General features: G+C 41.8%; 2 protein-coding genes across 4 annotated transcripts; both read left to right on the top strand.

The window, feature by feature from the left end:
• The first annotated feature begins 1,211 nt into the window (after positions 1–1,211).
• arl5c (ADP-ribosylation factor-like 5C) lies at positions 1,212–4,877 on the top strand. Its single transcript, XM_080512057.1, has 6 exons — positions 1,212–1,335; positions 2,056–2,116; positions 2,205–2,352; positions 2,595–2,678; positions 3,573–3,724; positions 3,858–4,877. The coding sequence occupies exons 1-6, from the start codon at positions 1,290–1,292 to the stop codon at positions 3,904–3,906; spliced, it is 540 nt and encodes a 179-aa protein (XP_080368183.1). The 5' UTR covers positions 1,212–1,289; the 3' UTR covers positions 3,907–4,877.
• Positions 4,878–8,173: 3,296 nt separating this feature from the next.
• On the top strand, positions 8,174–22,618 carry LOC308140918 (plexin domain-containing protein 1-like). Of its 3 annotated transcripts, none has more exons than XM_080510888.1 (14): positions 8,174–8,317; positions 15,891–16,057; positions 16,298–16,441; positions 19,347–19,416; positions 19,560–19,682; positions 19,771–19,889; positions 19,984–20,083; positions 20,185–20,280; positions 20,617–20,698; positions 20,782–20,842; positions 20,940–21,042; positions 21,126–21,158; positions 21,243–21,400; positions 21,482–22,618. In XM_080510888.1, exons 1-14 carry the CDS (start codon positions 8,239–8,241, stop codon positions 21,593–21,595), a joined length of 1,449 nt encoding a protein of 482 aa, XP_080367014.1. In that variant the 5' UTR covers positions 8,174–8,238; the 3' UTR covers positions 21,596–22,618. The 3 variants fall into 3 exon arrangements, with proteins under 3 accessions (XP_080367014.1, XP_080367013.1, XP_080367015.1); XM_080510887.1 differs by having other exon boundaries at positions 20,782–20,854; XM_080510889.1 differs by lacking the exon at positions 8,174–8,317 and adding an exon at positions 14,770–14,870 and having other exon boundaries at positions 20,782–20,854.
• The last annotated feature ends 640 nt before the right edge of the window (positions 22,619–23,258 follow it).

Genomic DNA, 23,258 nt, shown 5'->3' with positions numbered 1-23,258 from the left:
TAGATTATACAATAGATATACTGTGTTTTTGCCACTACTACAACAGAATTGATAATAATATAGAATACCACTAGTATAACTAAAGTGCACCTACCTGTTTTGAAACGATAAATAAGAAATCTTTTTTTTTAAACATTCTATACTGTAAATTGTTCAGAATTACTGCACATGTAAAAGCCTAGATAAATGTATCTAAATGTAAATATATCAGACATGAAAGCCCATAATATACACAAATTAAATGTTCTAATTTGTCTGTAGACCAGTCCCTTCATTTCTCTACATTTCTCTATTTAGATTAGGTGTAAAGAGAAATGTTTTAAGGCTTCCGGGAATTGAGAGTTGAATCAATAAATACTAGCTGGAAAACACCTGGACAGCTTGATGGAGGCTCAGGGGAATTCTGCTAGATCCAGTTTTGCTTTCTGTTTATTATAAAAAAAATGTTTCTGCAACAACAAAGAGGAAGGGCCTCCCGCTCACTTCCCTGCCCATATAAGGACGGGACGTCCGCGTCACTGGAACGTCATCAGTGTGCTCCCACCGGCTGTCAACAGTTGCCTTCAGGTGCTCCTGTATAAGCTCAGACGTCAAATTTTTCAGGAATTGTTGGTATGTTGACGCTTAATTTCACAAAGGAAATAACTGAGTCAACGCTAGTATTTTTTTTTTAAATAACCACGAAAGAAAACACAATAAATAAACAAAAGGGCAGCCACACATTTAGTTGAAACTCGAGCTAAAATGGTCTTTATTCTGTTTTTCCGTCTTTAATGACTGATATAGTAGCTTGTACATCTCTGATATCAAGGTTGATTGAAATTATTTTGCTTATATTGCATTTATACTACTGGAAACCCCTATTTGTTCGTATATGACGGAGAGTATGATTACGAATAAAGTATAAAATGCACTCGTTATGATGGAAAGGTTGAACAAACCTCCTACTTCTAAAGACTTTTTGTTATTATAAGTAGTTCAGTCCCATTTACCATCCTGTTACGTTTATTTAATGATTGTTTTTTACAAGTGGCTCTAAATACGGGTGAACGCGTACCCTGGCTCAGATCGTGATATTTCCTGCCGTCCCTGAACGCCTCACCACTACGTCCAACGAGTCATTGACGTTGAAACGTGGAGGAGGACTTTCTCTGGGAGGGACCTCCCACTGAGTCTGCTGCCTCACACTGATAATAACGCCAGGAGACGTACAGTCAGGCCGACAGTCAGCTGTTGTCTCCGTCTTTGTCCGGATCGGTGCTGTTTTCCTCTCTAAAAACTGTCTGGTTATGGGATTCCTGCTCACCAAGATGATGGCTGTGTTCGGGGACAGAGGTGCGACCATTTATTATCATTTGTTTTATTTACGTTCAAACCTGTCAAATTCTGTGAAACGATTCCTATCACTTCACTCAGATTAACCTTTAAGTCTGAGTCTTCAACGAACTTTGACAGTGAATGTATCATGTAAAACTTAACAAACAACACTTCTGTTCACTGATTACTACTATGAAATAATCACTGTAGGTTTAGATTACTTGTTGCTCATTGATTTGATATAGAAAGTTGTAGGATTTCTATCTATTTCTATTTCTCTGTATTTCATGTTGTATTAAGAGAAGCTCACAGTTACTGTTTTACTCCACTCCTATTTATTACGAAACATGACAATAATCCAACCAAAGCGAACATAAGAAGGAGTTTATTTCTAACTAACTAACTGGCACAACTTGAACTGAACTTGATGAGTAAATCAGTGCTGACAACTCATTAACAAAGGTATTATTTTCACTGTCATCAGTTTAATCTACCTAAATCTGTTCATCTGTCAGCTTCAGTCGCTCCAAACAAGAGAGTTGAACCTGCTTTGCACTGTGACGCAATGCCACTGATAAGAGATACTTTTCTGCACAGAAACAAAATATGTACCCTGTGTTTCTTTATCTTATCTGCATGCACGTATCTCATCACAAGGAATTATGCAACCTGTAGATTACACTGCAGCTCACCTGGTTCCGTTCAGACAAATCTGACATGATTCTCATCCCACAACAGAACACAAAGTCGTCATCGTGGGTCTGGACAATGCCGGGAAGACGACCGTCCTCTACCAGTTGTAAGTGACAAGTTTCTGAGAAAGCAGCACCACCAGTTTGTTTGTTTTTTGGACGTTTAGTGACTAACCCTCCCCCCAACTCCTGCAGCCTGACCAAAGAGGCCGTCCACACCACACCGACCATTGGCAGCAACGTGGAGGAGGTCACCATCCGGAACACCCACTTCTTGGTGTGGGACATCGGAGGACAGGAGAGTCTCCGCGCCGGCTGGTTCTCCTACTTCTGCAACACGGAGGTACAGCTCGTCCTCTCACTGAGACGTTCGCGTTGCTTCAGTCGGTCGTGCCTCTTTCCCCATTAACTGTTCCTCACTGCAACGTTTGATCAAGTGCCATTGGAGGCATTGTAAACGTTTATAGGCTCTCGCTGTGGCACGTTCACCCAGATCGGCTGTTTCTTGTACGATAACACATCGTGTTTGGTGAGGGTTTTTTTTTTCTTCTAATCAGCTGTTTGTGCGTCTTTCTGCTGTTTCAGATTGTGATTCTGGTTGTGGACAGCACCGACCGAGAGCGACTCACCGTCAGCAAAGACGAACTTCACCAGATGCTCGCACATGAGGTATCAATACATTATTCGCCGTGTGGATTGGAATGGTGACGGTTATCTTGTATGTTTTAGCTTCACTGTAGTGTTTTTTTTTGTTTGGGGACTTCCAGAGAAAAAAAATATGTTGGAAATAAACCATTGGTTTAATAAGTCATGGATACATATCATAAGATGTGAGAATGTTAAAAGGACTATTGTGATTGTACTGGCAGAAAATGTGTGGTTAAGGACTGATATGGTTTCACTGTGTTTAAAAAAAGACAAAAACTATTAAATCCACTTCACTCCGTTACTACTGGGATTTTAATCGATTTTACCTGTTTGAAGCACAATTCTCAGACGACCAATGTCTTGTACAATCTTAAGACTTAGAAAGTTACTTTGTGTTGTTGATTATGTATGTGTGCAGTCGTACAAGTTGAAATTAGCCCTGCGGTGTAAATTGTACAAGTAACATGACATACCAAAATACTGCTTAAAAACAGTGACGTGACGATATTTGTCACTCGTGTTTTGAGCCTTTGACCTCTTGTCACACGCCTGAAACCTGCTCTGGTTCTGATTGAGTTTGAATGCACTCTTGACGTCAGATCTCCTTCAGTCCTTCTCAATCCTGTGAGGCGCGCCTCGCCTCGTCACTGCGGTGTATTTGTTAATCCGCTACCGAGACACAATCACACTTTCAGTGAGTGACTAATCACACCATAGATGTAAAACCAGCTCCCATGACATGACGCCACGAGGAAGTTCTCTCCACCGGCCTCGTGAGTCAGCGTGACGACATGTCGAAATGTTCCCCTGAGACTTCCGTTTCCGCAGCGGACAGTTTTTTTTTTTTTTGTTGCAAATCTTTGCATTTCCATGATTTCGATCTGATCTTGTGACCCCGTGACCTCTTGTCTCCAGGACCTGGAGAACGCGTCCGTCCTCATTCTGGCCAACAAGCAGGACGTGAAGGGCTCGCTGACGGCGGCGGAGATCTCCCAGTGCCTCACGCTCGACTCCATCACGACGCACCCCTGGCATGTCCAGGCCTGCTGCGCCCTCACGGGGGAAGGGTGAGTTTCGGCGCGCCGTCTTGTGCGCCCTCGCCGATCTGAGTCAGGCTGCTGACGCAGCAGAAGGGAGAGTTCTACGAACAGAGACTTCTGCTAAAATACCAAACTCTCTCTCTCTTGTCTCCCCTCACAGTCTCCCCGCCAGTCTGGACTGGATGAGATCGCAAGTGGTGGCGAACTGAGACGTCGCGTTACGACTTCCTCAAAGGGAAAGTCTCCCTCCTCTGAGCTGCAGAAGTCAGTCTGCATTGTTTACATTGTCTTAGGACCTGAGGTTGGTCTCACAGAGTGCCTCTCATCTGTTCTCGGGAACAGGAGAGGCACAAACAGCCGAGACACGAGGAACTTTCCAAGACTTCAGGAACTGCACGTTGAAAAAATATATATTTTTTTTTCCACGCTTCAGGAACTGGTTTGGTGGTTCGATTATGTAAGAGATTATTCTCGCTTGTGGTTTCAAAGAACTTGCCGTAGCCGGAAGAGAGATCTAAAAATATCCAGCCTGGCCACAAATGTGAATTTCCTACTGTTTCTTTCTTATTTTGTTCTTTTATTTAATTATGTTTGCAACGAGGTGCTAAAAGCTACATGCTTCGATAAGCAGTTCAAGGCAAGTGGACAAATTATCGCAAAGAAACAAGCTATTTGTGCCTACAGTGTTACAAACTCAGATTTTTAAGAGATTTATACATCAAGTTGATATTTTATAAGAACAAAGTGTATTTTTTCATGTAAATGGTATTCATTTAAGTGGCCCGGCTTTGCGACCCACAAATGGCACAATTACAAACTTAAGAGGACCTTTGACTGTTCGCTCTTGTCCCAGAAGATATCTTTGATTCTTAACATACCTGAATTCTGTTATAATCTACGAGACGTCTACATTGAGAACAAGCTGTAACCGCACCCATGTCCTCCCCTTTTCAAAGCCTCTGCAATGTTGAGAAGCAAGTCTTCATATTTAACTTTGCATCTTTGTAAATGAAGCCTGAAAATGTTTATTGTCGTGTCCTTTAAAAAGCTCCCGATCTCTATTCTGTATATTACAGCAATGAACTAAATGGGAAATGGAGCCACAGCTGCTAAGGACAACGAGTTGTATTTAAAATGTACATAATGTGTTAATATTTTAAATAAATTATATTATTGCAAATGGACCTGTGTGATTGTCGTCTGTGTCGACGCGGTAATATTTCTGGAAGTGTGTCAGTCCAGTTATAGTTGAATTTATCAATAAGAGCAACGTTTAACATCAACTCATCCGACCCTCCTACATAAATGGATGACATTATTCTTTTAAGTTCACTGTTAATTAATTATAGACTTTTCTTCTAGAAATATTGAAATACTTGTGTTTTATGGAAGTTTGCCACATAGTGCGTCATTCCTACGTAAAACCAGAACTTCCAACATTGATAGTGGGAGGTTCTGTGTGAATGTATTATGAAACACACTGATTTCTGCAGGGTTTGTTGACATCGTCAGGAAATGTTGCTTCGAGGGTAGGATTTGCTGAATGTTGTGGGGGATATACCCGATCTAGTCTACAGATCCTGCATCATCTTTTCAGGATTACTTCACAAGCAAAACAGACAAAACATACCAAATAAAAATGGAATATCCAAATACTACACACTAGCAAACAAAACAAAATCAAGGGAAGCACACATGTTCTGGTGGATAAGAACAAATCACATTTAGTGTCTTCTTGTAGGCAAAAATCTCAATAATATTTGCACTTCTATAAATGTCTACATCCGAGTTCTCCAGTAATTCAATAAAATGTGTTGTCATTGAAAACATCCTCCTTCACCATTCATCCCTTCTGGGCGCTTTCTGAAAATTCCCACTTCTCCAATTTGGAGGCTGAACCACAAATCCCTCCACAGTGAAAAAATCCTGTTGATGGCAACAAGAAAATGACATTACCACTGCAGGAGCCTGCGTTGTTTGTTCTGATAATGGCTGATTACCTCAAACAGACCGAGATAACGTGTGCATGCCGCCACAGCTCAGCTAAATGTGGCACAGCAACACTGTGGCATCATGCAGTAATGTGCAAATTAACAAGACAGGAACAGGGAGGCTATTGAAACGAATGCAAGAGTTGCTTCATCAAATAAGTATTTGTTCTTTATAGGAAGTATTAACTTTGTAATAATGTTTGTGTGGGGACGTGAGATGTTGATTGCTGAAGCGTTACAATGCCTCCCCCCCATTCAACTTCCCAGTAAGTATTTACGTTCAGAAATGCCACTGATTGGCATAAAGGAGGGATATGACATGAAGTGCAAGGGTTTAACGTGATCGTGTTGTTGAACATACAATCTTGTAAAAGGAAGAAACATTTTTTAAAAAACAGGGGGCATCCGGATTTGAACCGGAGACCTCTTGATCTGCAGTCAAATGCTCTACCACTGAGCTATACCCCCGCACGCCTTCGTGTAGTGACTCAATCTGTTTATATAATTTACAAAATACTAGTTGTACGTTGTAAGTTTTTCTGTTTTGCATTTATGATTTCCACGTAATGGTTTTCTGACAACATATTCGCTATTTTGACCAATATATATGAGTCGCAGTGAGGCCACCTGGTGGCCAAAAGAAGAAGCGACACCATCTGCTCCGATCATAACTACTTTCAGGTCACGTTGCTAAATATTGCTGAACTGTTTGTGACAAGATGGAGTTTCCCGCAGGTAAATCATCTATATCTGACCTTCTTAGACATCAAAATGTTTGCAAAATCGTTTTTTTTTTTTTTTTTTACCACAAACAGAACAAAACCAATTCGCCTCCAACGACAGTAGTTATTTTGTTATTTCACCCTTCACCACCTCGCCTTGTTTTTTTGCTCTTAAATGTCGCAACTCTAAACTAGTTCACATAAATAAGGCCTGAGAGGACTGTAGTACTTCACATGCACCTATCTGAACCCCAAACATTAATTTAAATCTTGCACATTTTAACAGCAATATTCCACTAATTTGATGTTTTGATAATAATAGAGTTGTATAATCTTAAATGTGCAGACTCAAATGGGCATCGGAAGCATCTTCGTTATCAGTCTGTTGCAGGACAGGAAGGAAAAGGTGTTGAAATGTACACAGTCAACAGGAAATGAGTAGTATGTCATTGCTGAACTTCATACAATCTGTCAATGTAAGCTTGTTGTACTAAAGGTCTAATCTACTATTGCATGAAATACACAGTATGTGTCGTAGTAGTGTCTCTAATATGTCCAAAGGTGTGTGGTTGTGTCTCTTTGGGTGTCTGTCCAGCACCATGTCTCTTTATCTGCAGTTGGATGAAGAGAGTAGAGAAGATGAGAAGTAGGAAGTGCGAAGTAGGAAATTCCTTTCATAGTTGTGGGGGAATAAACAGAAACATTTCTCAAAGACTACTTTGGCAGAGGGTGGTCCACCAAACAATCTGCTGGGGAAGTGATTCATAAAGTTGGGTTGCGGCTTTCACATGTGCACAGCAGAGTAACCAAAGAGAGAGTGACGTGGACACTGACAGGCAATTTAGAGCCATTAATTAACCTCAAATACGTGTTTTCTTTAGCAGGAGTAAAGAAAATGCCCCCAGGGTGATCATGCAAACTCCACGCAAAACAGATCTTGCCGTATACTTTAGAATTAAACTGAAATCATATATTAAAAGGGACAAAGGAGAAACAGAGGGAGCAAGCCATCACAAACACACAAATTACAATCCTCTGCTCTATATTGCAACTTAGTAATAGCAGTAAATATGGGAGGTGTGTCTGTTTAAAGCTATTCTGTCCTCACTGTGTTGACCTTGACACTGGCTGCTGCTGTGACGTGTCTCTGTAACTCTCTCATGTTTGCAGTCTGGATTACTGGATGTGGCACTGGTTTATTTCCAGCTGTGAGGCCAATAAACACCAACAGGGATTTGGAGTTTCCTCCCACAGTCGATAGAAATAGTGCCATTTTTTGGAGTCGGCCTCAGTTTATTCTGTCATTTTTACATATAAACACTTTTTACACAACCGCTGGAGAGTTTGTGTTCCACGACTGGCGTGAAAGGGAGGATGTCGTATGAGAAGAGACATTATGTTATGAGGGGCGATAAACAGACTTGACATGGAGTGTGTAATACTGAAACTAGTGCCGGGATGGATTGTTATCCTCGTCATCCCCATGTCTAATCTCAGACTCTGATTACCCTGAAAGATGCTGCGATCGCAGCAATCCGCACCGCACCACAAAGGAATATGTGTCACTTCTCACCCGAGAAGAAATCCTGCAGTTTCTGTGTGTGTTTGTGAAGGCAGGAGGAGAAGAAGGGTGTAGCTCGACTCGGGGTGGTGCGGTGCGTGGAGGGAGTGAGATGTGTGGAGGAGAGGAGGGTGACGGCTGGAGGTGGGAGTCAAACTGGGCTTTGCAAAGAGAAGAAGAGGAAGACAAGCGCAGAGACAATCCTCACTTTTTGTTTTCTTCTCTGTGTGTGTGTTTTCCCACCCTTTTTTTTTTTTGCTGCAGAAGATGTCTTTCAGTTTGGTGATGCTCCTTCTCTGTCTCTCCCGAACAGAGCTGGCTGAAGTTTGGGTTCAACAACAGGCAGGTGAGCCTTTTTTTTTCCCTCCCTACATCCATCATCATGATTTAATGCTTTCTCCCATGGCTTCTCTTCTAAGTCTACACATACTTAAAACATTACAGGTGCTACTAAACGTTTGCTATTTCATCCTCAGTTGTCATTTGCACATTTATTCTAAAGTCAAGTAAAATGTTCAGAGTTGTTCCTTTCCAAATACATCTGCATTGTGTGCAGCGGCGTGTTATTTTTTTTATTGCGCTGCAACCTAAACAACTCCTGCAGAAATCTTTATGGGGCAGCAAATGGGCACGCCATGCCCTTTCCTTTTCACACACACAAAGTGAATGACCCAGTTTACAATAAAGCGTGCAATAAAAATACTCCTACTCCGCAAGCATGCGACTGAGTCTAAACAACAACCCGCAATAGAGTCTGTCTCAGGTTTATAATTAGATTTGGACTTGTTTTTCCTCCTGCTGCAGGAGACAAATCTCCAAGGGAAGGGATGAGGACTTGTCCCGAACCTCTTAAAAACTTGATTTCTTTATATACAGTGCTGTGCAATGCAGGAGTGACAGGAGTGTTGAGAATTAACAACCTTTTTGAAGAGTAGAAGTGTTCATTACTTACCACAATGCAAAAAAATATATGAGTGAAGCAACCCTTTGTCATGTGCCACAGCGCTTAATGGAATTGGCTGTAATATTTGGATGATTACATTGTGCTGCAGAGTAAATCTGTGCCCAATTTAAAGTTTACTTGTTGGCATTGTGTGATGGGTGAGTCTCAAACGTTCGCACAAGTACTGTTCACATGGAAGTGAAAAGGAGTAAATCAAGCAGACATGCTTGGGTTTCATAACAGCCTTTCTTTAAATGGATCGGCCCTGCCGCTGAAACCCTTCGCTTGCCTCCCCGATGAACCCGGCAGTGATTTCTGACCTGAAACAGCTGCCTGAGCATTAGTACCGAACCGGTTCACCACTCCGGCAGAGGTCATCGGAAACGGTATTTCATTAAATCCAACCCCAAGATGTTAAGTCGTCCACTGCCCTGTCTGATTTACGGGGAGCTCTTGGACGTCAGAGAGATGAATGTGCTTCACAGAGGGAACCAGATACTGTATGTGCTTGTTGCTTCAGAGGTCAGCTCGAGTCACTGACCTATCCTCCTCCTCCTCCTTTTATTTTCTACATATGCTTATCTGTCTTGTCATTAAACATTATATACAGTTCCATTAAGAAAAAAAAAAAAGACTCTAGTCCTGGGAGAGCAATTGACACCATCTGAACCAGACTGTAAAAACACGGAGCCCAGAGCCCAACATGAATCCTGTACCCAGTAATGACCTCAGCGCTTGGCCTCGTGTCTCTTTGTCCTCCAGTGGAGTTTGCTTAACAAATAGTCTGAAACACGTCCAGGCATCTTGTAGCTCGACATCAGCTGGAAAAATGAGAAACAAACCCAAGCACTGATAGGATGTTATCGTGCTGTCGGGGTCCCGGATTGGCTCCTATTTGACAAAAGTCAAGTGCAATTTGACTTGTGATGAAAAAATGCTGGTGTGTTTTAGGAAAGTGGCAGGAAAGAAAAACCGCCATGTGCCAAAACATGAACAGCTTGTTCTTTCAATCATGTACTTGATTCGGAAAAATATTCAAATGCAAAATGAGTTTTTGGCTTAAACCGCGTCTTTCTTTCATTCTTATCAGGAAATGAGAAACAGAGAGAATTTTATTTTGTCATTCGTGATGAGATCTGGTTTCTACACAACAGAGGGAAAAAAATTTAGGAATACTTGTGTTATTTACACAGAATGTAAAATTTGCCTCTTTATTTAAGAGTTTTATTGTGGCCTGTCTCTGGGTTGGTGGTATATCAACTTTATTCGCCATCCCACTGTTATTTATTAAAGGAGGCTCCTCTGCAATCGTTAAAAAAACGACGGTGATTGTTACTGTAGTATGTCAGCAGCTTCGCACCGGCCAAAATACATAGTGAGAGCAGTACCGCCTCCTAGATTTTCCCCCCATGTTTTGTAGTGGAGGTGGAAGAGTTCGGATAAAATGTCAGCAATCAAAATGAAGTTGGAAGATTCTCAACGCAAAAGCAATACAATCGTCCGGAGGTGAAGCTCATTTCGGATGGAATGAAACAAAAGAATTTGCAACATCTGCAGTGAAGCGGCGCGGCGTGAAGTGAATCATGGAGTTTATTTGCGGGTGACGTCCGGGAGTCCGTGGCCAGCTCCTTCCGCCTCTGCTCAGGAAGGGAGTGTCCTGCCAGGCCACTCCGGGCTGACCGCTGGCAGAAAAAAAAGCCGGCTAAACGTTGAGGTTTTGTCGCCGTGGAAAGAGAAGGCAGGGGTCAACTGTTGTGGGTAACGAACACCGGCCTCGCCACTGAAAACCAATCCTCCAAGATCTCGTCTATGGTCTGGGCCGTGTCTCATTCTCCTCTTCATTCTCGGACCCGGTCGACATGGTACAGAGGCTGGCCCGTCACCAGGAAACCAGATAATCTTCTAACCGAGGCTGCACTCTGTAATTTCTCCTGAAAAAGAGAAGAATCGTCAGACAACTGATGTTGAGTCATCATTTTGTTGCAGTTTGAGGCATTGGATTCTCTGCAAAGCAAGCGGCATATGGTGCATCATTGATTTATTTTGGTTGTCAGATATTTCTGCACCCAGAACATATAAATAAAAAAAAAAAAAGTAGAAGCAGTTTCAAAATGTTAATTGTGGTAGTTATGGCCTCTGTTACAAGCTAACGAAAGAGGAATCTTATGATGGTTAAATTGTCGAAAGTACTTTTTATTTGCATAACTGGAAACAGTTTGTCTCTTCCCTTCAAACGGCGCAACATTCCGAAAAGATTTGCATTTGCAGGATGAGCATCAGAACTGTGTTTGTGGAATTTGCCCAAGGAAATGTGTTCGATGAGGTGGAGGAATGCCGGAGCTGCCAACGAGTGACAACTCTGTCAGTTTAAGTGGGATCGGAGGGTTGATGGAGGACGAAGACAAAGGGAACCGGGAGCTCCTTCAAGAGCACGTTCTTTACAACCACTTAAAGCAGATGCAAACTGCTTTTCTAATGTTTTATGGAGTCTCTATTATAAGAGTATCAAAAGCTGAGTTCATTCTTGCTTTTTTTTTTTTAACACTCAGGTTTCACCAAAAGACCATTTCCCCTATACCTCATGTCCTATTCTGTATGGAATTCTCAATGTGTTGTTACCCAGGAGCAGAAATTGGACTTTGCGCTGTGAATAATTCACATGGATGAATGGTGAGAGCGAGTATCTGGAAGTAACTACCAGACAGCAATGCTCAAGCCTACTCCGATCGCATGGTTCTGATTATCTGCCAGTGAATTTATTAATCCTACTTGGGGGAAGTGATGACCGGACCATCAATAACAAGTCATATCTCCATTTCCACTGCCTGCACTCCACCCAGATGTTTAAAAGGCAAACGTGTTGATCCAAGGCATTGATGGGCTTAGCGACTGCACAGACATCACTTTCTCTCTGACCTCATAGGGCGGATCTGGAGCTCAGCAATCACACGTCTCAGATTAATATATAAGAACAATGACGCAGCATGCAAGTGGATCAAAAGGGTGCAGAGAAACACTTGTGCGCAATTTAATTTAGTTTAATGACATTGGGATTTTTGGATTGTCTCGATGAACTTTTATGTATTTAAAAAAAAACAACACACACACATTGTAGTTCAGAAGACGTCAGCCTTATAAGTGTGCAGAGAGAACAGCCTCGCCACACCGTCTGAACCCCGAGGAGTCGGACGCGCTGCACAAACACAGACACCAAACCAACCAGCGAAAGGCCATGCGTTCACAGTTCCGTGGAAGGGTCGAGGCGCCAGTGTGTCAGATAATTGGGTTCTTGATGATTTTTCAAGTCAGAGGACGCGTTTTGCCAAGACTCTGCCAAGAAAAAAAGCACTGAGTTCTAGTCTGTTAATTTTCTCATTAGCTCGGACTCATAAAAGCCAGGGAGTGGGAGGCGTGTCTGCAACGTTTAATTAAGCTCGAACAATGAATGAGATGGTTTAGTTTGAAAGAAAGGATGGAACGTTTAAGTGTGTCACATCTGACGACGAAGCACGCAGCCTTGGCACACACTGCGGAGGACATACGGAACGTGTGTGGGTTTATATTTAGAGGTAACTTTCATTGTTCTACATGTCACACCCAGCTCCAGCGATCCTCCGCCATCGTGTTTTGCGTGATTCACTCGGCTCGCATTCTCCTTCCAGGGTCATGATTGCTTCAGAGCACAAGACGTGATGCGGACGGGCCTAATTTGTTTTTGGTCGTGTTATGAACGGCACTTACAGACAATGGTTCTTACAGCCGTTTGCTTTAAGACGTCAAGTCCTGGGATTGTTTGCAAAACTCACTCAGACCAACTAATTCATGCTTCAAAACAAAGTCGTTTTTTTTCCCCCAGCCATCTGGCAATCAGCTAAAAACACCCAAGTGGTTTATGTCATTGTTTAGGATGTGTCAAAATATTTATCCCTGTAAACTCAGAAAATGTTTTCTTTCACACAAATTTAGGATTTGTGTTGCTCTAATATTGTACTCATTAAAATACGTTCAATCTTTGAGTGTTGTTGAAGTCTAAACTTTTTATTTTTTTTATATTTGAGTCAAATTAACACCCTTACATGCAATTTGTATAAAATTATACATTTTGTAAGGAGTACAATTGACCAAAATCGTGTTTTAACTTTGGAGATAATGAGTTACCATTTTGTTAGTTTAATTACTACAATATGCATTTTTATGCAGGTTTTTCATTTATGAAAGGTTTCAGTCAATTGCAGTGGTCCACTATATTTGTAGAAAGAGGCAACTTGTTGAAGCAAACAGGGCGAAACATCACGCTGTATATGTTATCATGAAACATGTGAAGAATAGTTTCCTGAAATATAAAAACAACTCTCACAATTGCTAGGACACACAATAAATCTTATTAACTCTGTGACTTGCAATAATCTATTATTTTTACTTTCCCAGAACATAGAAGACGTGCTAAAGTTACCAACTATAGTAATAATGTGTCAACTTTTTCAGTGACTATTAAAGTTTGGGGATTTAGATGTCAGACCAGCAGGTGAACATTTCATTCCAAAATTCAAACTTTGGGTTAACAAAGAGCCACTCCAATGTATACTGCAAACTTATTCTGGTATATATGTGGGCTACAAACAATAAAAAGTCAAATTTCTAGGTGCAGGCTTTCATAAAGATCACAGCTAAGTCCATGACTGATGTAGCACAGAGCAACATCAACCATCATGACATGGACTAAGACACTAACAAACCTGAGTGGAACAAACTGGGTTTGTAAAATCGGCCTTTATAGGCACATTTTGCCGCTACATTAGAAAAAATTTAATTCTTGAATTCGTGGAAAATAAGTGATTTAATGTTCTGTTCTATGCATGGCCTGAAACGTGACTAATTGTCTAATCATTACTGACAGGTCACTGTGCAGTTCTGCAGACATGTCCGTCTCAATTTTAAGACATTCATGAATTATACATGTTTGATGTTCTGATTTTGATGGTTCAGTATATGAAACAATGGTTAGATGTTGTGAAGACTGTGACATTTGCCCTGAATCAGTTTTGGACCAGACTCAAACTGTGATCATGCAAATCAAGCAGTTACACAAAACATTTTTGCACACATAAATGATTGACCTTGCCAAAAGTACTGAGATCCAAGATGGTTGTGAAACGAGAACTGATTGAGATCAGACTTTAAACACTGTCCAGAAGAAAGTAAAACCAGCCAAACTGTATGGTCGTTTGAGGTGATCACTTTATTTCATGCAGGTGTGCAAGACAAAACTGCTTCAACACGTGGTTGTCTTCCTTTGAGATGAGGAAGAGATATGATCATCTACAAATAACACCACTTTCAGGATAACGTTCTAGAAATATGAAGTTAAGTGATTTTAACAAGCGTTTGACTCGCAGGAAACTCATAACCATACCATTTCTGCCTCCATGTTTGGGTCACGTGACCTGGGGGGGTGGCACGCGTGTTACCCAGCTGTGCAAGCGCGAGCGTGAACCGGGAGGGAAACCAGCAAAACGACTTGTAAAAGTGCAGCCTTCACACCGTTTAAGAGTGTTTGAGCACCGGCGCTTCCACCGGACCACAGCAGGTCCGACAGAGTCACCTCGCTCAGGTTTAATCTGCTCAGGCAGCCGTACGGACACCCTGCCGGGGGAAACACACCGGAGCAGAGGCGAACTCTTCGCGGCAGCCGGGCTGACCGCGGCGCGTGGCGTTCACGGTGGCCCCGGCAGGAACCTGAGATCCGCGGGGTGGTTATCCTGGCTTTTTTTTTTTTTTACCCGGTGCTACTTCCAAAGCCTCCCGTAGCTTGCTGAAAGCCAGAACGAGAAAACAGCAAACGATGAGTACGGGAGGACGCCTCCATTTAGGGTTAGAAAAGACACCCCGCGAGGAGGAGGCGGAGTGGCTGGTATTTATACACTCTCCTCGTGACGTCATGACGCTGCCTCGTACAGTACGTCCCGTAAGATACCCGGATGAAGGATAGATGAGTTTCAAGCAGTCTTTTCTTATTACTTTATTTGTGTACAGTGAACTTCAATTTCACGCAATAATTTTTCTTTGATGAGAAACATAGAGAGAAAAAACAAGAAGATTTTAATATATTTCTATAAAATACTTTAATGCATCAAAAAACATGGGAAGATTTTTGTGGTGAGAGCCAATGTATTTATTGTTTCTGCTGTTTTCCTGAAATGTTCAGTTGAGAAAAATTGTGATCCTCATTCTACTCATTCAGTTTCACTTTATGTGTTGGTGTTTACATATTCTCTCTGTAATTGTGGGTACTCAGTAAGGTCAACATTGAAATTAGTGAATATTCAAAACTCACCTGTTCCTTATTGCGCGTTATCCACACGGGAAAGTAATTTTACTTGCAGCATGTGTTTCGCTGTATAGAAAATATAATATAGCTTGAGGTTGTACAAGGACATAGACCCACATGTCTTCATCCAGACATGCATTTTCCACGCTCCATAAAGTAGTGTGGTCCTAAAATAAACACTGAATACAAAACGGGATTATGTGGCTTGAAAGAATGTCAAATAGTCAATTAAAATACCCCAAACTTTTTAAACAAGGCCTACCTACCCCGGTTTGCTTACTGAATATGCTTTACCTTGCTTCTAAAGCAAGACTGTTCCTTCTGAGTATCAGCAAAAACATATTTGTATCGTTTTGGTGTCGAGCTTCAACAGAGAACACAGAAACGTTTCAAAAAAGAAACTCTAATTCCTAATTTGGCCGACACACAATGAACAAAGCCAAAGCTGTAAACAGCATTCTAGAGAATATGAACAAAGCTGATTTCTCAAATGTTTCCCAATTGTGATTGTCTATCCTTGACATTGTTGAAATGAGGAGTTGGAACCAGTCAGTTTGCAATATGAAATCCATCATCTATGTCTTGTACTGATTGGAACAACAGTGTAAACTGATATGTCTTTTTTTTTTTTTTTTTTTTATTGGATAGATGATTGGAATGGTGTGAGCTCACAGCAGCACGAAGAGCCAACTGGAGGTGACAGCAGTGCTCACGGGTCCCAGAGGTCGTCCTCGAGCCCGGCCAGAATGGGCAGGGCCGTCCTGGGTGGAGGACTAACCATCAGCACGCTGCCAGACAACATGACACGTGTGGTGGTGAGCGCTGGACCACAGTGTTTCTTATAGCTGCAATGGCCTGTGGCATTTTATTGCATTTCTCCTGACCTTGATTTGTTTAACTTGTAGTTAAATACTGCCCTCTTTTGGAAAGAAACCTTTCATGGCTTTCTTGAGGAAACAAACAGTACAACTGCACATTATTGAACCTTGCTCACTCGTTCTTCCGGGAAACGCTTCCCGAACGTACATCATCTCTTTTCTTTTTCCTCCTGGTAGGAGGACTCGGGAAAATACTACACATGGCGAAGTTTTGGCCCTGAGGACCAGCGTACACACGACCTGTGGGTAGACATGAGTGACGTCCGGCGTGGCCAAGTCAGAGTCCATGGCATATTGTCAAACTCATACAAACAGGCCGTGGTGAGTCTCCCACATATAAACACATGACCTCCTTTTTTTTTTTTTTTGACAAATCATCAGAAAATAAACTTATGTGACGATTCACTCAGGGTGTGTGTGTGTGTGTGTGTGTGTGTGTGTGGGGGGGGGGGGGGGGGGGGTCTGCAACATGTGGCTCCTCTGCCCCTCTGGACTGACTCCCTGTCTTTTCCACAAAATTCTATATAAATAAACATCTGGTTTTTAAAGTTGTCTTCATCTCTTCTCTCACACTTTGATGTGAAACATGAGACTCCGAAATAACAGTGTTAGTACATCAGCAGAACTATGCATCATGTTCTAACATGTCAAGAAATAACAATAGCTAAAACAACTAAAACTGTTGAAAATTGTCAGAAAAATAAAACATCCAGTTCTTAACTGTTGTTTAAAATTTAGTTTGATTAGTTTATGAGCTGTGTTCTTTTTTTTATGATCTTGAAACAAAACTAGTTTTGTGGATCCATACAAATGTATTTAGGTGAAAAAACATCAAATAAAACATCTCTTTTGGTCATAAAAGATGCCCCTCTGGTCTCGTGAAAGACAATATGTGCTGGTCAAAGTGATCCCAAATTCATTTCTGGGTTCCCCTGCCTGCGTAAACTATTTTAAGATACCATGTGCTATTGAATCACAGACCACAATCAAGACAGTATTGTACAGACATAGACACATAGATCATTGGATTGCAGATCAAAGGGTCTCCAGTTAAACCCCGGGTTCCCCTTTTTCATCAAAAATGTATTCATGAAAGATCATCGCAGGCTGCTCCAGATATGCTTTGTGCATATATCTAAAGTTGGGTTACCTGAGCATATTGGAATGCGTTTGTCATTCTCCATGGGAGGTGTTGATTTGTCATCTTTGTAATAGAACATGATAACACATATGATTGAAGGGGGTATAGCTCAGTGGTAGAGCATTTGACTGCAGATCAAGAGGTCCTCAGTTCAAATCTGGGTGCCCCCTCACTGAGTTATTCCTACCACATGGTAATCAGTGCATTACTTTATAAAATAAAAAATGAGCTGCACAAACAAACTATAAACAGTCCTTTTGTTGGGTCTTGCTCAGTTGCATCTGTGAAATAAATTAAATGTTTCGAAACTTGCATGGACAAAACATGATTTGCCAATTGATTACACTTAGTTGCACAGAGCAGCAACATTTCAGGCACACATTTTGTTTTTATACACCAATTCTGAAACATCCAGAGTTGGTTTGCAAATGCTGTTGCTTTGATATGTGACTCAGATATGCATGCGCAAAGAAATGTATGACCTTTTTCCAGGGACTTATAGAGCAGGATCTGCGTATGTTTTATTTGTCCGTTTAAAGTTGAAGGAATTGAAGGGAAAAACACTTCTTCTCTTTTCATGCATTCGTACTCCAGAGTTGCAGGCTCATAGTTAAGGCCCTCATTTTTAGATCTAAAGTTTGCCAAGAACAAGCAATAAAACCCTTTCTGATGTGGGGGTGTAGCTCAGTGGTAGAGCGTTTGACTGCAGATCAACAGGTCCCCAGTTCAATTCTGGGTGCCCCCTTCAATCCAACAGCAGCACAGGCCCTGCAAATATTTAATAATCTGATGTAACACTGTGTCCAGGGTAAAAACACACAATTAAAGTTCTACTCTACATTGATGTCACTTTTCTCCAGTACAGTGTGAACATGCTGCAGAGTACAAACAAACCTTCGAGCTCTGTTTGCATTTACTGATAATAAAAACCTTGCTTCCCTTCGTCTGTTCTGGATTAGATCAATTTCAACCACACAGAGCCTCACAAATCCACTATTGTCAGAGGAGTAATCTGATATTTTCCCAGTGAATATTATGTGAGGGTAGATCAGAATGGAACAAATGATTTTAAAAGGTCGCAACTAAAAAAAGGAACATGATGAAATGCCCAAAGAACTACACTCCACCCAGTCTCTGTTCAACACCTGACATCTTTGCAATGAACTCAAAACTGTAGAGGAGAAAGTTGAGGAAAGAAGGAAAGGAAAGAAAAACACACCACTGGCAGGCTACTGATGGACTAATTCTGTGTGGAACTGAAGATGTTTGGATTTACACAAAGGTCCAGTGTATGTTGTGGAGTTTGGAAGGACCTCCTTTTGGTTTTTCATTCTTATGATCACATTTGAATCTGGTTTAGGCCTCCTTTAATGAGGGTGTGTCTTTAACCCGGGTGCCCCCTCTGATGTCCTCTACTAGCTCCTGGTATAATATAAAATCTGCTTGTAGGATTTTGTCTTGAGGTTAAGTATGTATTTTGACAGTCAACCTCGGTCTCAGTCTATGTATTGACTTTTATGTAATTTTGTAAATAATAATGTTTTTATTGGTCTGCCAATTCTCCTGACAGATAAAAACTCGACTTGACAGTTGTGCCTCATTCTGGCTCATTTAGATGATTTTTATGCATTATTTTTCTTATGCATAAGTGTTTTTACACGTGACGCTTCAATACATTTTAATCTACAAAACTAATTAACGAGTAATTTCCTGAAATAGTGTTGTTGTTTGTTTTGTTTTGGTTTTTTTAATTTTATGGTAAATGGATTCCACTTATAGAGTGCTTTTCCACCACTTGAGCAGTCCCCAAAGCACTTTGTTAAACACATGCACCCATTCACACACCACTGGATGCGGCCGCCATGCAAGGTGCTCAGTTCATCTATTGGGAGCCGTTGGTTGGTTCACTGTCTTGCTCAGGGGCACTTCAACACGTGTACAGATGGGGGACTTAAAACTTGCAACCTTGTTATATTTACCAGAGGCTGTAATTTGTTAAAACTGTGCCTTTTTGTCTGTGTCTCATTTGAATGAGTGAATGAAAAAAAATGTGTTCATAGCGTCATGTATGTTCTCTTATTGCAGCGGGTCGCCCTGTCCTTTGACTTTCCCTTTTACGGACATTACTTGCGGCAGATCACCATAGCAACGGGAGGTAAGGTTCTATTTCCCAACAGGTGTTCGAGTGACATTTTCCACACGTGTTTGCGGCATAGGAGAGTTCACGTGTGTGCCTGTACGTATTAAAAGGAGTCCTTATCAAGTGGTGCACATTAGGACCGTGGTGTGATTTCTCAGGGTTCATCTTCACGGGGGACGTTACTCATCGCATGCTGACTGCGACGCAGTACATCGCCCCTCTGATGGCTAATTTTGATCCCAGCTACTCCAAAGACTCCACCGTGCAATATCTGGACAACGGTATAATGCCACCTCATTTCCCACGACGTGTCCCTTTGTCTCCTGTCGCTGGATGACCTGTGTGATTTTGGACCTCTCCTCTCTTCAGGAGAGGTGTTTGTGGTCCAGTGGGAGCGGGTCCGGCTCCCGGGCAAGGAGGCGGCCGGGGCCTTCACATTTCAGACGGCGCTTTACAAAACGGGAGTCGTCACTTTCAGCTACAGAGACGTGAGCGCCATCTCCACGATGCATTTCGTGTCGCCATCCTCCTCCGTTTCAGTTTCGCCAGCTTCAGGTGTCTGTCCTCGTCTTCGTCCACCAGGTGCCGCTGCCGTTGGACGTGATGGGCTCGGCTGAACATCCCGTCAAAGCCGGTTTGTCTGATGCCTTCATGGAAACGTCACCCTCTCCTCAGTCGCCAGGTGAGCATTACAGTTGTCTTCACCTCTTCCTACCTACAGTGACGAATACCATAGATGTTATTTAATTCAATCAAATTGTATTCATGGTAACGCTATTGTAGACGCCCCACAGCAGACAATCTACGAGTACCATCGGGTCGAGCTGGACACCACAAAGATAACCAACTACTCTGCTGTTGAGTTTATTCCGCTGCCCAGTAAGTAGCTTTTCACGTTTTCATTTTACAGATGCACATTTCTTTTGTTTTGTCTCAATGTTCAGAATGAGTTGCAAGACAGATTTCTGTATTCGTGGCTACATTTAGATTTCCCCCCTGATATAGAGTTGTGACTTTTTAATAATCTCTTAACCTCTAGGCAACACACTCCCCGTTAAAGTCTCTGCATCACTGTTTACCATCTTTTTCTTGAGAGAATTTCTTAAAATCTCAAGTCTTCAAGTCATGAACAATGGATGGATGGATGGATGGATGGATGGATGGATCGCATCAATCAAAACTATCCGACACTATTCTTGAATCCCCCCCTTGCAGCCTGTCTTCTCCACGACAACTGCCAGCTGTGCCTCTCATCCAACCAGACCTCTGGCTGCAGTTGGTGTAATGTACTTCAGAGGTGAGAGACTCATCCTCCCTCCAGCCCACAGCTTTAACAGGCGGAAGTTTTACTACATATGTTCGATAAATCTCTTGTTTCAGGTGTTCAGATGGCATGGACAGACATAGACAGGAATGGCTGGATTACGACTGCTCAGAGGAGGTAAAGCGAGACGTCAGTCATTATTATCTGTTTGTTTCACGTCTCCATGTGTTGTTATAAATTATAAACAGCATTTGTTTTTTCCGTTTGCGCGCAGAAAGGTACAACCTGTGAGGAATACGTTGGCGACAGCTCCGTCACACCGGGGATTGAGGACGCAACGTCTTCACCTCCCCTCAGGAAAGGATGTGACACCGACGGTGAGGGCATAATAACAATAATACGCTTTTAATCATGTGGAATTTCATTGAAAATAATATGATATGGAATCATTTTCTCTCAGATGACACAAAACATATTTTCAAGACGGGCAGTGGTGAGTGGTCTTTCTGTTGGTGAAGATCGCAAGCGAGCCTTGGGATTTGATTTTTGCTCACGTCATCACTTGTTCTGGCTGCAGATGTGAAAACAGATTCTTCCACCAAGAGTGGCGGGCTGGCGAACAGCGGAGTCATCGCCGGGATAGCAGCAGCTCTGGTGTTGATCTTGGCGTTGATACTTGTTGCGCTTTACATCAACTTCCATCCTGCTGCCACATCTCCGCTTTACCTCATTCAGGTGAGCTCGTCCTTTGTATCTTAGTGCATATAGCATATTAAAAATAATTCAAAAAGCTAATTTTCTTTTACTGATTTGCAGCGACGCAAGAGCTACTGGCCTTCTTTGAAATTTCAGAAGCAACAGCCGGGCTACACAGAAGTGGAAGGAGAAGGTCACGATAAAGACAGCATCGCTGAAGCAGGGCCCTGTTGAGACCATGAATGGAAAAATACCTGCATTTGTGCAATAAGTTACAACCCAAATCAAGGTTTTTCATTCATTCTTATGGTCATTCCCTCAAGCCTTTTGTGAAGAATTGCAAAAGAGGAAATTATTACATATATTTACATGTGTTTGCAACCTGAGGTTTGAGTTTCTTTATCGGAGCTTCTTGTTGCTTGAATAAATTTCAAGTAAATTATCAGTTAAATTGTTTTTGCACTTGCAGAGAAGTTCCCAAGACATGTTTCTACCCCGAGAGGACAGACTGTATGTAACACTCAAAATATATGTCTGATTATATTTGTTGCTAAAACACATGCCGCCTGCCCACCGGCTCTCACTGCAACTAATACATGCTGTGTTTCTGTACGTGGACCCTGGTTACACTAACCATGTATACGTAGAAAATAAGTAAAATCTCAGAGAATGCAGCTTTATCTGTATGCCTCGTGTGCGTAAACTGCAGTTTGGGTATGCATATGTGGAGCAAAATTAAGTGTTTTTCAAAAACCTGATCTTGATCCTAAAAGTTACATGTTTTCTGCAGCTTCAAACTAATTATATTTGTGGGGGTAAAATGGTATTTGTGGTCATAAAGGTTGCAGATTTCTGCAATACAGAGGCCCAGTCTTGTGTGACAGTGGTTCGAAACCTGAAAGGCATGTGAGATCTTCTTGAAATCCAAAGGGGGACCCTTGAAGGCTTGCCTACTCTTTTTAAATTTACATTTGCAAACGCCTAAGAAGATTTGAGTAAACCGCTTTGTGTCCGTCGAGTGCACACCTTGTCGAGTCCATTGCTTTTGCTTTGAGGGCTTCCTCCATTGTCCACCAGTGTTTTGCTTCATTATGACTTGTTTTGGAGGGAGTTCTTTGCTTTTCATTGACATAATCTGGGATCGGTACGGAAAAATATTTGGAAACACTGTTATATGATTTCCATAGGAATTGTATGTTTTGTGTGGACTATAGTAGTAGTTGCATTCATTCCTCTGACTGCAGTAAAATGTCTCAACTGTGCTATTTTACATCCAATAAAGTTGTGGGTGTGTGTCAGTTCCTGATGTTTTTATGTTCAGTCTATTCTACAGAAAACATTCTGCACAATTCCTAACCAGAACTCCTTCCCGAATGTGTTCTGCCTTGGTTTTTTTTATTTTATAAGCTTATAAATGTGTTTATGCACCGAATTAGCGCACATTGAATGAAGTGCAACCTCATTGTCAGCAGATGTCACCCTAAGCAAATGCATTGCAAGTAGGACTTGCAGCGAACGTGGCAGATATGTAAAAAATGCGATTTGATAGCCCTGGATTGGTAAACCCCCTCCAAAAAAAAAAAAAAAAACTAACGATAAAGATGATCACATGGGTTTGCTATGCGAGCACAGATGGAGGAAGGATTGATTTGTTGGACATGCACATGTTCACAGGGTGGATTGGATTGTCTCCCCACCACACAAAAACAGAGATTATACTGCTTCCATGTTTTTATGCGCAAACAAAATAAAAACAAAAAAACAACAACTGTAATCCCAGTCAAACATGTGCGACACGTTTGGAACAAGCGTTCTCCCGCTTAATCAATCAAAAAAATAATTATTGAAAGAAGGGAAAAAAAACAAAAAAACGAACCTCCCACACCACCTCTGTTCG

This window comes from Blennius ocellaris, assembly GCF_963422515.1.
Source record: "Blennius ocellaris genome assembly, chromosome: 16".
Lineage (NCBI taxonomy): Eukaryota > Metazoa > Chordata > Actinopteri > Blenniiformes > Blenniidae > Blennius > Blennius ocellaris.
Note: the sequence above shows the minus strand (reverse complement) of the source record. Positions and strands in the feature narration are given on the sequence as shown.

What these genes read in the sequence shown, in the direction of transcription:
- LOC308140918 (XM_080510887.1), top strand. Translation starts at nt 8,239, where the DNA reads ATGTCTTTCAGTTTGGTGATGCTCCTTCTCTGTCTCTCCCGAACAGAG. An exon ending in ACAACATGACACGTGTGGTG is followed by an intron (nt 16,058 to 16,297) that starts GTGAGCGCTGGA and finishes TCCTCCTGGTAG; the next exon opens with GAGGACTCGGGAAAATACTA. An exon ending in TGAGTTTATTCCGCTGCCCA is followed by an intron (nt 20,281 to 20,616) that starts GTAAGTAGCTTT and finishes CCCCCCTTGCAG; the next exon opens with CCTGTCTTCTCCACGACAAC.
- arl5c (XM_080512057.1), top strand. Translation starts at nt 1,290, where the DNA reads ATGGGATTCCTGCTCACCAAGATGATGGCTGTGTTCGGGGACAGAG. An exon ending in GGCTGTGTTCGGGGACAGAG is followed by an intron (nt 1,336 to 2,055) that starts GTGCGACCATTT and finishes ATCCCACAACAG; the next exon opens with AACACAAAGTCGTCATCGTG. An exon ending in CCTACTTCTGCAACACGGAG is followed by an intron (nt 2,353 to 2,594) that starts GTACAGCTCGTC and finishes CTGCTGTTTCAG; the next exon opens with ATTGTGATTCTGGTTGTGGA.